General features: G+C 38.8%; 1 protein-coding gene across 1 annotated transcript in view; it reads left to right on the top strand.

Annotated features, from left to right (window-relative positions):
• Window positions 1-2,341: 2,341 nt before the first annotated feature.
• LOC134529799 (platelet glycoprotein V-like) overlaps window positions 2,342-17,124 on the top strand; it is a 43,978-nt gene continuing 29,195 nt past the window's right edge. The window contains exon 1 of the mRNA XM_063364255.1: window positions 2,342-2,395. Coding sequence (XP_063220325.1) covers window positions 2,377-2,395 — 19 coding nt within the window. The 5' untranslated portion in view covers window positions 2,342-2,376. The remainder of the gene's footprint in view (window positions 2,396-17,124) is intronic.

The following is a 17,124-nucleotide window of genomic DNA, read 5'->3' as shown; positions in this document are numbered from 1 at the left end:
CACATGCATTCCATGGTCAGGCACGTATTTTACGTTCAGGCACGTCCATTATATGTCAATTTGCGTCCAGTCTGTAGCCAGGAATGTCTATTCAGGTTCAGGTACCAACAACCATTAGGTGGCAAGTCATATCTATTTCGTAGCCAAACGAATCCAGTAGGTGGTCAAACACACATCCAAACAGCAGCCAAGAGGTTTTTTTTTGCCGATACTCGCCGAACATTTTTAACAATTCATGTACAAAATCATACACATAGGCCAAGTGTCTGAACCAAGAGGTTTTATTCACCGATATACGATCAACATTTTAAACAGGTCATGTTCAATGTCACGTTAATATATTAGTCGTCTCCGAACCATGAAGCCAATCATGTCCAGAGTTCAGAACTAACGATCTACAATAAAAAAGGAAGCATAATTGGAAGTATAATCAAAGAAAAGGTAGCTTAATCGGAAGCACCTTTGGAAGCACAATCAACGAAAAGAAGGAACAATTGGAAGCACAATCAAACAAAAAAAAATTACATTTGGAAGCACAATCAAAGAAAATAAAGCACATTTAGAAGCACAGTAATCGAAAAGGAAGCATAATCGGAAACACAATAAACACAAAGGAAGCACATTTAGTAGTACAATCAACGAAAAGGAAGCACAATCGGAAGAACATTTGACAAATAGGAAGCACAATCGGAAGCTCAATCAACAAAAAGGAAGCACATTTGCACGCAAATTTTACAAATGAAATGCTCACACAATACACACTTACTGGACACGCAGTACACACACAGTACGCACAGTAAACACAGTACACACAGTCAACACACTAGACTCACAGTCCACACACTAGACATACAGTACACACACTAGACACATAGTACACACATAGTGCACACACTGAACACACAGTATACACAATAGTACACACAGTACACACAGTACACACACAGTGCACACACTAAATACACAGTACACCCTGGACTCACAGTGCACATAACGGAAAATTTTCCCACGAAAATAGGAAATTTTTAGGAATTTTGAGTTCCTTTGAATCATTTTTTAGGAATATTGAAGCATTTTACATCTAAATGGCCACCGTGACGTCACAATCTAAGATGGCGGTCTGCACCTCAGGCACCTCAGCCAGAAGCAAGGCTCAGTAGCCACATTTATATACTACTTGTGAATGTTTATTGCTCATGCTACATATTATAGTCAAGTTACATGTGCATATTAAGCATTATTGAAAGTTAATTTTCGTGACCCCGATTATTTTAAGGCTAAACATGAACACATACATAAAACATGCCAGTTATGTTCTATGTTCATTTAGAATTATTTTCTAACCACTTACAAGTAATTTTTTATTAAGTAGTCGATTCGATCATTTTGCTCCTGGACCTATGTACCTGATTATTCACACAGTATTTAAATTGTCACATATTGTTACGCATTTAATGTGACAAATTATATTTGGTCCTCATGCGACTATTGTGTGAAGTAATACATAATATTCCTTTCGAAAGATCTTGGTGTACATTTTTTAAGGAAATAAATTGTGAAAGTATCAGATTCACATATTTACATAGACTTGAACATCATTCAAGCAAGGTATTTTAAATCTACCTACACACTTAACATAACATATATACATATACATAACAGATTTGATTTTATACTTAATTGCCAGTGTTAAGTTGTGTTTCTGCTTCTAGCAGACTTGAAGGTTTTTCGGATTCTCGATTCCAACAGATAACTTTTTTTTTTAAGAAATCATTGTCAGAATGTGTTAATTGTGTATTGGATGAAATTATTAGAAAACAAATTGTCTACAAAATTTTTGATTGTATAATACAATGTGCGATCCCATACTCATAATTCTGATATAAAACTGTTTTAATTACTTGAATAAAATATCGTGGTTTATTAGTTTCTTACACTTGTATTTGTTTTTTTTTATGTTTCAAGGAAGCTTAATGCCATGAAATACCAGGATTATGAATGGCATCGAACCATTTGGACACATTTTCAGTTCTCACGAACCTGAGACATGCCGGATTGTTGTGATCGTACCCACACCGTCTCCTCATGAGTGGAACGTTGATGATTTCGGCTCTTAAATAAATTCTTTCTTAATTTGCAAGGTTCAATTTCGATGACTCTCATTTGGCAACGCTGCACTGGAGCCACAACGCTGGGAAGACACGCGGCCTATACACCGCGAGTGAATCAGGCGGAAAGACACTTACACACATCCTGTATTTGCCCACGAGAGGTTGCCGCCCCGCTGACAAACACGTCTCTATCGTCAACAACACTTTTATGGCTCATGCGGCAAGTGATGCGAGACAGTCGCTCAATGATAGCTGTGCTGGAGTGATGTCACAAGTCTTCTCAGGTATGTGCTTTTGCAATCGGCTATGGACTTGGATTAAAGATTATTCATAAAAATTGGCTTTATATGTGCTTTACTATGCAGTTTATTAAATATTAATATTTAATTGTTGAATTGCTGTCATTTTAAAAGTTTTTTTTAATCGACTACTTATAACGCATATTGGAGAGTACATTAAAAAATATAAAATTAACTTGGGGAAACAGTGAAAGTACTATATATAAAAAAACACAATATAATGTAACGTTTTAAAAATAATACTACCGAATTTAATAGTTTTTTTTGCAGAAATGGTTCAACCAACTAAAAATATTATTTTATTTTGATATTTAAATATAATTTATGATTGTAGAGTTAATAAATTGAATGTACAAATTAAGTTTCAATCAAAATTATTTCACATGAAAGATATTTCTAAAACATTATTTGAGTAGTAAATTAAGAACAAAGTAGGGTGCGTGTGTCTTCAATTAAATATTTATCGAAACAAACTAATTTTAATATTTGACAACAAAATTATTTATTCATTGTTAGGGAAACAATTAGAAAAAAACTTTAGTTTTAAAAAACCGCTAGAAATTGCTATTATAAAGCTATAAAATTCTTCGTATAAGGAAACAAAAAAAAAAACGAATTTTAATATTTTTCATTCTATGAACAACAATTTAGTTACTAGGTAATCATCCTAGACTTCGCCATTTCAGGATACTGCTTATTTTGCAACATTGTAGTATATGCGTGTGAGTAATTCCAAAAGATTTTACTAAGCAAGGAAAAAAGTGAAAGCAATACGAGTTTAATAAAGTATTTATATTTTTTTAAAAATCATTTTCAGGTAATATAAATAAGGTTTGCCGATTTTATAACTACTTGTGTAATAATTTCGAAGAAATTTTACATTGAAACAAATCATATTCAGACTTATCACCTAATCATTCATAAGGAATCCTCTTTAAAATATTTTTAATATTTCATTTAAAAATTTTAATCATGCCATCTTTTATAATGTTGATTTTTATTAATTTTGGTTATATGCACAGATTAAAAAAAACTAACTCCCTTCCTGTTTCATTTTATTACAGATACATAATTTTAAAATTGTTTACTCTCGCATCTTAATTTGAAATGTAGAATTTAGGAATAAAATATATTGTGTAACGTATTAGAGGGTATTGTCATGCTGAGTAATAATACAAAAGATTTACAATGTGGTAATCCCCACCTTATCCAGCTTAGATAAAAGAAAAAACTGTATATGTTAGTTTCGAATATAATTCATAACTATAGATATAGTTGATACGGTGATACATTTGCAGCCTCTTCTGCTACACGTTTGCACACGCTCTTTTTCGGCGCTTGGAAACCTGGCAGCCTGGTCCACTGTGGTGACAACTTATTGTCATTACTCCAAAACACCCACGCACTCACTGTCGTAATGACAAACCTCACAAGTGGCAATGCTTCTCGTGGCCTGAGAGTCCACGATCGTGCCTGTCTGTCTGTATAAGAAACACCATTGGGGGGAGTTGGTATTTGCAACTGGGAAATAATATTCGCTAGAAAAATGCCCACAAATAATATCATCGTTTGTAGGGAAGGCAAAAAAAAATCAATAATTATGCAATGATTTCAAAATACGATAATAAATTAATTTTTATATTAATATTCTTTCCTACAAAGACATTTGCAAAAAAAAATTATTTATAGGTTTCTACCCTACTACAACAAAATTAATTTACCAAAAAAAAAAAAAAAACTCTTAAAATTAGTTACGAACGCTAGAGACCAGAGAGCGATGCCAGGTTCGGAGCTGGTAGGCGGCCCCGCACGGTCACTGACGTCATGTGCCATCCATTGACGAAAGCCATGCCGCGCGTGCCTGCAGGTCGAGCATGGTTCTTTTCCTCGCCACCGTCATAGCGACGACGCGTCACCGGTATGACGGCGGAGTTATGACGGCCGCGTGAAAATGCGAGCACGGATCCCATCGTCATATCTCTCCCGTCATCGCTAAGGCGCCTTACCTACGACGGCTTGGCAATCGATAATATGCAGAGGTTAGCAGTAAATTTACAGAAAGGATGTGTTTTATTTGGCAGTTGGTGTAGCTGCTAGCAATTTACAGCCAATAGAAAACTACCTACACGAAAACAAGATTGTGGACATTCGTAAAACTTAGGCATGATGTGACTATCGAATTATATATTTTCTACAACTATATTCAATATTTATATCATTTTTCACTGTACGCCTGTTGGCGTTCCGTAAATATAAGTTTCACAGACTATTTTTTGCTCAGTAAAACACCCGTCACGTCTCAGTCTTAAAATATAATAAAATCATTTTACATAGCAAAGTCGGTTATAATTATTAAATAGTATATAAGAAGGTCAAGGAGTGCATAAGAAACTGTGAAAGTTTGTAGTTTTAATATGAAAATATTATTTAGCGATCTTGTGAAATGTGTTGCCCGTTATTATTAATTTTGTTTTCAATGGTCAGTTATTATTACTTTAAATCATATGATGAAAAAAGAATTTTAAAACACTTTTGTGATTCGACGTGAAACATTACAATACTAGACCTGATTTAATCATTATTTGGTAATTTTCGTCACCGTTAAAGTTAATTTGCCGATTTGAAGGTACCGAAACAACTCGGTGTGCTATACGTCCCACTGTTCAAAAAATACTACTGTTATATTTAATTACATTATCCTTAGACTTGTTTATAGCATATTTTCTAGTGCACTACAAGTTTTATTCACACTTTTTTGTACCGTAGCATATGTATTGGGTGAATACGCTGATAATATTTATTTAGCATCTTGCAAGCTTGAAACAATATAACACGAAGTCGGTGTTGTTAATTAAATGCCTGAATATAATTTATTACGTAAACTGTAGTTGACAATATTGTGTCTGCATTTTATAACTACCAGAAGAGTATAGGAACTAAAAATACCCTTTAACGGAATTAATTACTTTATTTTCACATAAGCCGCTCCTCTCACAAATTACAATTTTCGTATGAACTATAAACACGAAACCTCTCAACTCTACGTGAAACACTATTATTCCTACATTGTTACCATTTTATCATACTGAAAGTATTTGAGCGAATCTTAGGTGAATAAAATACGTTTCAATATGCGATACAGCAGGAGCAAATGTAGCCACCAACGAGGGTGGGGAGTAAGCCTAACCTAAAAGTCACTAAATGTTTGGAGGAAATGCTTTGTGTTTAAAATGCGATAAAACGAAGGTTTAAAATAACCATCAGACTACTATGTATTTATCAGCGGCATTCTTGTGTATTCTCAACCTTATCAATGCATGTATTTTATTTTTACAAGTGATTTTTTTTTATTACACGTTTGGAAGCTGAAGGGTGACGTCGTCCGACCGACGACCATCCCTAAGCCCGACCTGCAACCGCCAGTATACTCTCCCGCTAACGGAACGCACCCCTGGCCGTGGCCCACCCGAGTCGAGCGAGCCACCGAGCCGAACGGCCAAACCAGACATTATTATTATAAAGCACACTAAATCCGAGTGGACTAGAGACGAACCACACCCATTCCCCCTCAAACAATTAATTACGAATTTTGCGACCTTAAAGTCTCTTCCAGACGCAGTCATTTAGTTTTTAACGTAATGAGGTCAAGCTTGGCGCGGCAGGGGCCGACGCGCCACCGGACGCCATGCCAGTTCCGCAGTTCTACTCGACTCGCGGACCGGGACGGACCTACGTCCCACGGAGAGACCACAACCATTGTCTTCATCGCAAGTAACGTCCGGTAAATATAGTCATTTAGCATAAACCAAACCTTTTTCTATTCACCTCTCCGTGCGTGCCCGGTCCGTTTTTTACGGTTCAGGACCTAATCCGACCGCGTAAACGTAAAGACGTCCCGCACCACACCTGGTGCGCAGGGTCGCTCTTCAGCATACGGCACGGGCCGTCTCCCGCAAACCACAGAACTTTTCTTAAGGCCACGCGCCTTCGCGCTGACCACAAACCCGCAAGGAAAACTTCGCCAAGTTTAGTGGCGGTGCGTGTACCACCCCAGTGGGCACGGCACCAGCGTAGAAACAATCGCTTACGGGACTGGCCGACTCCAGTCACCCACAAACTCTGTGTGCCACGTCAATTGTGCGCGCCTAATTTTCATTAAGTGTACTTTGTCAACGTAACTTTGCGCCACGTCATCTGTGCGCGCCTGATTTTCATTAAGTGTACTTTGTCAACGTAACTTTGCGCCACGTCATCTGTGCGCGCCTAACTTTCATTAAGTGTACTTTGTCAACGTAACTTTGCGCCACGTCATCTGTGCGCGCCTAATTTTCATTAAGTGTACTTTGTTAATGTAACTTTGCGCCACGTCATCTGTGCGCGCCTCTCTTGCATCAAGTGTACTTGGCCTGCATACTGTTACCCGAGAAACCAGTGCCACGAAACATTGAACATGTACCGGCCTGCACCCCGCAACGGACAAGTAGCCCTCAGGGGCATGTCTGTGCTCAGTAATTGTATGGTGTGACGTCAATCCCTTGAATAAAGGCACGTCGCTACTACGGCAATCCCACGCATTCTTCTTTAACGTAAATTCCCAGGCAAGACCGCCGACGGTTCTAGCGGACCACGCTGGGGCAACGAACCACGAACCCTCATTGGTTAGACACCGAGCTAGCCTGGCGCCCTCCCGGAACATAAAACGTTAGTCAGACCAGCCACCCCGCTAGAACTCGCGCCCGGACTCGAACACGAGACCGCGGACGACGGCAAGGGGAAATGAGTTGTTTTTAGAAGTTTAATAAGCCACACGCGTATAGGTGTTTTACACTTAACTTTTATACAGAATAATTAACTAATGTGATGTTATCTTCTATCTAGTTGAAATATTACGTTATTTTGTCCTGACCTTTATTTTTTTATTAAGTGATATGACAAAAGTAGGCAGATTGGCAGTTTTCTTAGTATGATATATTTTGGTTAACTAAGTATTGTGCAGTTAAAAATAACGAGAAAAAAGAATCAATGTGTCTTATTCACACGAAACATAGAAACTAAGTATTTATTTATGCGGCGTGATTATTATCGGAAACAAGTTGTTTCGAAGTTTGTTCAGACAGAGAAAAACATACCTAACCCTTGTTTAGATACATCGTTTAACTCACATACGTAATTTCTGAGTAAATATAATTAAGGCAAAACCTTAAATTTCACGAAAATATAATTATTATTTAACTCATTTGAAAGAATTATTTCCCAGTATTAAATGAAAGTTACACACGTAGTCGGCTGTATGACGGGGTTATGACTGACAAGCCATTGCGCCTTACGTATGACGGGCATGTCGTAGCTAAGGCGTCTTCCAGAAGGCGAAAAATGATCCATGCTCGCTTTTAGAAGCGAAGCGTCATACCGATGACGCGTCATCCCTATGACGGGCGAAAAAGAGAACCATGCTCGCCCAGCTGGCCGGATTACAAGGGTCGTCGCTACACCCCTCCCCCACTCCACCTTACACATCGTACTGCCTCGGCGTCGTTATCTTTCTCTGAGCGGCCTTGGGAATTCTGCTGGCTGTAGCGTGAGCAGCGACTCTATTCTCGACACTTCGAGCGTCAGGTCGGCTTGGAATTACGCGAACGGCTCCAGCTGCACTCATCAGTTCTAGAAGGGTGGCAGAGACTACATAAGCTGGGACGCCAGCCTCCGCAGGAGTTCTTGGGGCAGCGAGATTCCCGCGACAGTTTTGGGGGCGAGAGTGACGCGGGTACGGCGAGAGTTCGGCGACGGAGTTCGGCGAGAGTTCGGCGACGGAGTTCGGCGAGAAGTGCGGTGAGAGTTCCGCGGTGAGTTCGGCGACAGAGTTCCGCGGGGTTTGCGGCGAGAGTTCCACGAGAAGTGCGGACTGTGTAACTTGATATACACTGAGTGACTTGGGGTGCGAGTAATTGGTGATTAGACACATTTAATTAAGTTATATTATTTCTAAGTGATGTAAATATTGGTAATTTATAAAAATGTAAGAAACATAATTGGGCTATCCGTTACGAACCCAGTCTTCCCCACCACGTTATATATATATATATATATATATATATATATATATATATATATATATATATAGTAACAATATGTATGTTAACTAAAGATAACCCAAATTACAGTGAATGTAATCGACCAGTAATAGTATAAATTGTATTTCATTTAAAATTAACATCTACTTTCAAACATAGAGAGATAACCACTGATAATTTTCACTAAAAATCCTGTATTTCGAGTCCTTTAAAAATATAATAAACCAATTTTCTTCTGCGCATGAGTCTATGCTAAGTGGGACTCGTCCCAGTACCGTTTATTTTTCACAATTTTTTACCACATTATACCAGCTGTACTCTTCTGTAAAAGGTAAAACAACTGAGTTCTCTACCGTCGAACAAAAAGGCTCTAATATTTTGGCAATTGCAGTAAAAGGTCCGTTCCTTTTTCGTTTATGTTCAATAAATAAAAACTTTATAAATAATGAAGGTACTTTTTGTAGTAAATTTGCGGCAGTAAAATGAACAACATTAACATCTCTCTCCTGCAAGCAATGTTCAGGTTCGACAGGAAAAAACAGGTGGGCCAATCAGCGCCCACTTCACACCACCCCGCCGCGCCAGGTGGTCTTAAACAATCAGCGCACTCGCGGAAGGTGTGGTAACCTCGGCACTTACAGCTTGGCATAGAACCGACTATGTATTCGCCTAGTACGACCCGCACACAAAACCACTGAGTGGTTTATAGTCCTCACTTACCCTTCACCTACTTACATTCCGATTGCTCTATGGCATTAGTTGATGTCATTATTTATACAATTATAGTTTATTTTAGACCAAAAATATTGCATTTATTTAAATTATTTCGTATAGGGAAAAGTAAATATGTTTAATGCCCATCACATAACTGTGCGTAAGCCATGGTGTGGCCATGTCGACATATCTACATTATCACGGGGTTGATGTCGTTTTCTCTACTCCGTCGAGTGGACTGGGGGACAATGGTCTAAAAAATATTGACTGTGGATCTCTGCAAATGTTTCCTACAGTGATGCATACATAAATCTGGATCATTTGCCAATATGATCTCATTGATGATGATTCCTTGATACTTGTGACCGAACACAATTACCCCAGGTTAGAGTCTATATCGCGGTCAGAAGTCGCGGTGTACCATGGATTTTCAAGAAGGTGGAACGTGACATTGTTTACCATTTCTTTCCGTGAAAATAACTCGCAACACCCAATATTAGACCCAGAAGGGATATTTCTCTAAAGTCAAATATGCCCGACTTGAATGAGAATCAAAATTGTTCTTTTAAATCTCCGACTAGGAGCTCGACATAGAGTAAGATGGGGCAAAGCTCCGCACTTAAGGTTTAAATTGATATTCTGACTGTCCAAATAGCAGGAGGATGTTTTTCTCTTCATTTCCGGAATACACACACATTAATGTTATTCAGTTATATTCACAACTGTAGGAAAACAAGTGCATTATTTCATAAGTTACAAGTATCGATAGATGTGCAAATCCGGATCTTTGCCCCACTAGTGGGGCAAAGATCCGAATTGAGTGGGGCAAATACCCGCACCTTTCAACATCTTAACCCACAGCGATCAACACTTATTATCTACAGGAAAACATTACATTTATTATAATATGCTTATTGTAAATTATCACCACATTGGAAGTTGTAAACAGGAAATTACAAAATCACACAAAGAGTCCAAAAATCTAAATAGACAAAATAATTCATAAATTTGAAAATATTGCTTAAATATATATAAACCAATGTCAAATTTAAAAATTAAATTCTAACTTTCTTAAAATATATATTTAATAGAAAATTAAAAATATTCTAGCTCTACAAATTTGAAATTAAAAAAAAAACCAATGAAAAGTTAAAGAAACCCAAAGGCAATAGACTAACGATAGTAGACATAGTAGAAATTAGATAACTTAAACTTACACAATGTATGCAAAATATCATTTTTTTCCCATTTATGTCTTGGCATAAAATAAAATAAAAAATTGAACAGATGCAGTTACAGCATTGGCATAGTGAAGGGACACATACAACATTTATCTAGTAGTTTACAGACAGATTCAATTCTGGAGCTTCATTGACACAAATCACACACCAAGTTTAGTGTGTCCTCATATGCACTACAGTTTTCGTGCCACCATGCCTCACATGAAGTACACTGGATCCAGTCCTCGTTAGGTGGGTCTTCATACAATGCCTCACAGCCTGGGCACTGTATTTTGTCTGACTGAATGGCTGATTTTACTTGTTTAACACCTCCTTTCTTCACTCCAAAACGTTTTTTTTCCTTCGCTCGTCTTTACCAGCCATTTTTTTCTCATTTTCTTTCAGATGTTCAAGCATATTATTCTTGTATGGTGAACTGGATATTATTTCAGAATGTTTGCTTCTTTTATTCCGTTTTGTTTGCTCAGACCTCTTTGGCATTGGAAGGATTTCTTTTGGTGAAACTGGAGTTCTAGCTTTAGTGCCTGAGCAACCTGGCTTGTTTATGTCTAAGACTATTGATGGTTCACACGTGTAGGGAGGAGTCACAGGACTAGGATCGTCCACATTAGGAACTGACCTACGAATACCTTGAGTTTGACACGTTGACTGTTCTGAGTCAACTTCTTTGTCCACTTGAGAAGATTCTGCTCTGTTATCTCCACGTTCTTCACTACAACGTTCACTATTTTGTGCAAAATCAGTGACACTAGAAGGAAGAAAGTCTTTGTCCGTGAATACATCAGAATTGATAGGCCAGATCCCACATGCTCTAAAAGCATTTCCTGCTTTCTCTAATGTTGCACACATTTCATAAGCTTTACCGAACAATTCAAAAAACTGGTATGGAGTTATGTTTCTTCCAGGATGTGTCACTAACCATTTGTTGCATTCATCAGCATAGAAAGCTTTCAGTGGTCCGAAAAAGCTTCTGTAAATTGGTTGCATTTTTTGGCTACTGTGGGGTGGAAGTGTCAGCAAATGTATGCTATGGTCACGGCAGTAGTTAATTGCTTCTAGCGACGTCACGAATGATTATCCAGCAGAAGCAATACAGAATGATCAATGTCAGATCGCACCTTTTCCTGAAAGTGACGAAGCCATTGCATAAAAAGGCTACAATTTACATAACCCGAGTCAGAACGCATTGCAATAGTTAGTAAAGTTAAATATGTGGATATTGCAATGAAAAAGAAAGGAATGCAATGCCAATTTACATTGCCAAAACATTTTCATCTAAGAGCCTAAACCCACAGCAAAATATTGAGCATTAGAGAGGCTGAGACTTCAAATTAAAACATTATTTTTAACAATTTAATTTATGTAGGCCTATGTTAAGCATACACGGGCGAGGGGCAAAGATCCGCATGAAACACGTAGTGCGGATCTTTACCCCGTCATTAGTTGCGGATGTTTGCCCCCGAGCGCAGTCTGGCCTGTGCGCGACTCCTGCTGCTACCTGTATTGGACAATCTCTACTAATGCCAATGCACAGTAACCACAAAGAAGCACACTTTCTTACTGTGGTTTCATAAATCCTTCCCGAGCGTTGTTCCCGGCGACATACATTGTTTTGTATTGCTGCAAAATTACATCAGATTATAGTAAATTAGTTATTACCTCATTATGTTCGCTAGGTGTTATACACTGGCACGACACACATGGCAATAAACGACCACAATGGCGACACTTTTCTTGACTGTGTCAATGTTGCCAACAGTTTTCATTTATACGAAATATTCCAAGATAGGACCTTTGCCCCACGCGGATCTTTGCCCCATCTTACTCTACTGAGTTATACAAGTCAAAAATAATTACATTAGAAATATAATGACATATTAGCGATGGTCGGCTCAATAACATCAATATTCATCCAAGTTCCACAGCTGATAACTATTTGAACACTATAATTTTGTCTAAAATAAAAATTAATGTAAATAAAATTATTTACTCATTTTATTTTTCTTTAAACGATATTTATTTGTCATTTAATGAACATATAAGAAAAAAATAAAATTCTTGTTTTCCGACCACTCTAGAAAGCCATTACAAGCAATGCTAAGTAATTAACCTAAATATGGTAAGTGTAGTGCACATTTTTTTTCATTCACCGTAATTTTTAGTTCAAATGGTTTGTTAGTTTTTTTATTCCCAATGTTTGTGTAGGAGAAAGGCCTACAAAATAACAAAGGTTGGTAAAATTGCACACTCACTTTTATCTGAAACCAAAGACAAATTAGTTCCTAAAACGACGTGTAGATGGCCGTTTAGTTATTTGTCGTAACCTGTCGGCGGGAGTGAACCTGACCCTGCTGGGAAGGTGATTGTCCTTTGAGGTGTCGGAGCTGTTGCCGGCTCTAGTATCCGAGACATGATCCAACAGGTTGACGGAATGGGTTCTTGGATGCCAATACATAGCCTCTCCGAACCAAGTGGCAATCCTTTGCCTCCATGTGGGCACCGCTGTTTGGGGCGAGTCGTGGTGACTATGTTGGGCTGGGTAGCCTCAACCTCTAGTCAAAGTATCGCCTTAACTAAAGAGGACAATGCCGGGCGTAACCCTGCCGCAGTGCATCCTCAATTGCATGTATGGGACCAGAAATGGCGAATTGACTGAATATATGGGCAACAGCAGATGCTTTTGAAACCTTTCTGGGGGTTTCGACTTCCGAGCCTCGGTGTTTGGTCCCAAAGGCCTCATAGTGAATGGATTAGGTCTATGGTAATGGAAACGACCGAAAATGATACGGGCATGTTCGGGGGCACTCGGTCTTAAAAAGAGCTGTAAACTGCTCTACTAGGTGCGATACGTTCCCCTAGTCAAGTGGTCGGAGGAGGTACCGAGGTAACCCCAAAGCCCTCCAGCCCACGCACGACCGGATTGTCATGTCTAGCCAGGGCGCTCTGTGATCGCCGCAGGATGAGTCCAGGCACGACCGGGCCTCAAGCTGCTTTAAATCTGTCGGGCCGAGGTACGGCAAGTCGGAGGTTAGTCAGAGGAGTTTAGACATCCAGTAGAAAGATTCTGAAGAGTGGCGGTTGGTCAGCCAGTTGGCGAACGGTCTTGTGCCGCATAGACACCAAGTTGGTAGTAGTACGGAAATAATCCATGAAGGACTAAATGGTGTCCCGCTGAGGTTTTCTCCAAGGCCCTGGATTATGATTGGGTAGAACTCGTACTTGGTAGTGGTGCTCCGATCGCTTGGAGCAGGCTCCAAGGGTTCCCTATCCCGACGCTGATTCGATGTGGTGAGCGACGACACAGCTCCGGTACTAGCCTGGAGAGCTAATAGTGACTGGATAGGCCTCCACCGGACCACGGATTCACTGGGTGTTTTGAGGGGTCCCAGCATGATGTGGGAGATCGGGGAAGGCACCAGCAGTGCTGATAAAGTCTTAGAGCTAAGGACACAGCCAACTGTCTGGTTAGCTGAGGCGGTGACTCTACTGGGTGGATGGCCCTAGCCGCTGGTCATTGTCAAAGCACTAATACCCTCCCGATAAAACAAGAGAGTGTGATCTCTAACAGTTCAGTTTTAATTAAGCTCTGAAATGTAAATAAAACTAACTGGAAATTTCTCCCACCCTACCCTGATAGGGCGCATATGTGGGAGGGGAATGTGAGAATGACTGCCGTAGTTCGGAGTAATCTGTCGCAACCTGTCGCGTCACCAGTGTCGTCCGTTGGCTGCATGAGTTGAACATTTGTTTGTTTGATGTTGGCAGGCACGAGTTTTGCTCAGCTAAATTTTGTTTCTCTGTAAATGTATTTTCCACTTTCATTTGCTTTTATTGACTTGAGTTCATTATTAACTCACTAAATAACTCCGAAATAGTGTTGAAATCTAAACATTTATATAATATTTTAGTTATTGTTTTCTAATGTTTGAAGTTATAAGGCGGACAAAACGGCATACCTCTTGTTCAGATTGAATGGCATAATATGTCGTTTGACCCACATTTTTTTTTCCAGATAATAAAACAACATGCCTCGCAACTATTCTAGAAAGACAGGCCGACAGGTTTGGGAAAATCCTTCATGGAAAGAGCTTTTGAAGTTGTGAAAAAAATAATTATATGGGCTGGTTGATGGATAGCAAAGTTTTTATGTCCTACAATCGACTTTTAGAAGACATGCACTGGAACAAATTAAATTCTTAGCTCCAACAACAAAAGGGATGGGTATCTACCTACTTAATATTTTCTAGACTTTCGTGGCTTCTTAGCATAATAAAAGAGCTAAAAATCGTGTACCTTATTATTTTAGGCATGGTTGGATACAAGAATGTTTTCGTATATGAGATGAAACGAGAGCTGGTTGAACATATTAATCTACTTGAAACGAGTTTGTTTGGATCTGCATGGATGGAAGTTCTGGAATTACCCTACCAATTTGCAGACGTGAATAATATTCATAATATTTTTAATGAAGAAAATAAAACGCAGGCAATGAACGGTTGGCTGTATTTCGACGCAGACACCCGGACATATCATTAAGAAAACCAGAAGCTACTTCAGCTGCGAGAGCCCAAGCCTTAAACAAGTCAAAATTAGCACTGATTTTTACACTTATTAAGACATAATTCAGAGTAATAACATTTCTCCTCATAGGCTCTACAAATTCGATGAGTCTGCTTAATAAACAGTTCAGAGACCCCAAAAAGTGTTTGCTACTACAGGGTGTAAGCAGGTTGGGGCTTTAACTAGAGCTGAAAAGGGATCTCATGTGACAATTGTTTGTCGCTTGAATGCAAATGGCCATTTTATACCACCGTGCTTCTCTTATTCAAGAAAAACCATGAAACAGGATTTGATAGATGCAGCTCCAACCGGTAGTTTGAGCATTGCACAGGAATCAATTTGGATGACAATTACTGTATTTAAAAAATGGTTGGTGCACTTTCAGTTGCATGTGCGGATTTGCCAAAACCGAATAAGGGATTAATTTGTGAACTCTGCATATCGAAATAATTCCAGACTGATATCCAGTACAAATTCAGTATGCTATTTTGTCCGCACCACATATGTTATTTTACCCGCTTAGGATCGAAAAAATAGTTTTTATCTAAAATTTTAAATATTATCTATAATTATTTTTCTATTGATATAAGCTGATTGATCTATATAATTTTAATTAAGCATGAACCAAAGAATATAAAGCTGCACACAGTGTTCAAAATTAATACTAAATAATCATTTAATGGCTGATTTTACAACTAGTATGTCATTTTGTACGCCCTTCCCCTATTTGTTTGTGAAAAAGAAATTCTAAACTACTATTTAACATTTGACATAGCATGGTGTAGATATTTTCATGTTGTCCTATTTTATTTTATCAAGTTTCGTTTGCTTGTGTGTATACGCTCACGCAGCGATTACTCATTACTCTGACTCCCAACTCCATGATAAATTTCACGAAAGAATCAGGCTGGCCGTGTGGCTGGATCCCGTCTCGTTCTCTCTGCGTTTTACGTTCTTCCTACTCGTGTTCAGCTTTCAAGGAATTGTCTCACAAAGAATTGAATCATATGATTTCGTTCCCTCAAAGGATTTGTTCGTTACGAAAGACACATCACTAGTAGCGAGTGACTCGGTGTCAGTGTCTGTGCACCTGAGTGCGTGACAGCTTCGGAGTGGCCCGTTCGAGAAAGGGCGCTAGCGGTTCATGTAGAGCGCTGTAAAACAAACCTTTATGCATAGTATACAGGCATAGGTATATTTCGAAGTACCTATTTTCCTTCTGTAAATATTTTGGGAACTGTTATAATCTCCTGAATTATTTTAAAAAATCCATTCTATATTAACATATTATATGAGCGCCAAATTCATGCAGCTAAAATATTTTGAATGTTTTTAACTCAATGCATCCAGTATTGAACGTCTTAATGAATTTTATATTATTCCTACTAAGGTAATTATGTTATTTTTTTTACCTACAAACACTGTTTTTCATCCCTTGCACTAATACACGTTCGTATATAATTTTTGGTTGGACAAAGGTTAGACGTAATATAAAGACGGTTAAAAATAAATTTGAAAGTAGTATAGAAAAGGGCATACTGCGCCAGGGTTCAGGGTGTGGTGCTTGGTGTCAGGGTCCGCCATCTTGGATTGTGACGTCACGGCGGCCATCTTGGATGGTTGTGACCTTGACCTTTGACCTTGACCCCGACGGCCATTTTGGAACCGCCATCTTGGATCCGCCATTTTGGAGGACGTAATTCCTACATTGTGTTTTCCGCCAGTTTGAATTATGATGTCACCGTTGCAATTATCGTTACGGCCACCATCTTTAACTTTTTATTTACTATCCGATTTTAATAAAAGAAATTTTAAAAATTATTAAAAAAATAATAATAAAATTATATATAAAAATATTTAAAAAAAACATACATTTACGACACCGAGCTCGATGACCTCGGTTCGAACCCGGTGAGGGCAAAAAAAATTAAAAATGGTGACCGATCCTTCCCCCGTGGTGGGTGCTGGCATACTGACCCCCACCACTTATGTCATAGCATATATATCGTCAGTTAGCATGACGTCATGTCCGCCATCTTGTCCTCGTCTGCTGGTAGCCATCATCATTGTAATGTCTGCTAGAGTGCACTGACACCATGTTAGTTTAATTCGTACCCGCTAGAGTGCA

Source organism: Bacillus rossius, chromosome 1 (genome assembly GCF_032445375.1).
Source record: "Bacillus rossius redtenbacheri isolate Brsri chromosome 1, Brsri_v3, whole genome shotgun sequence".
NCBI lineage: Eukaryota > Metazoa > Arthropoda > Insecta > Phasmatodea > Bacillidae > Bacillus > Bacillus rossius.
This window is presented reverse-complemented; position numbering and strand designations above follow the sequence as displayed.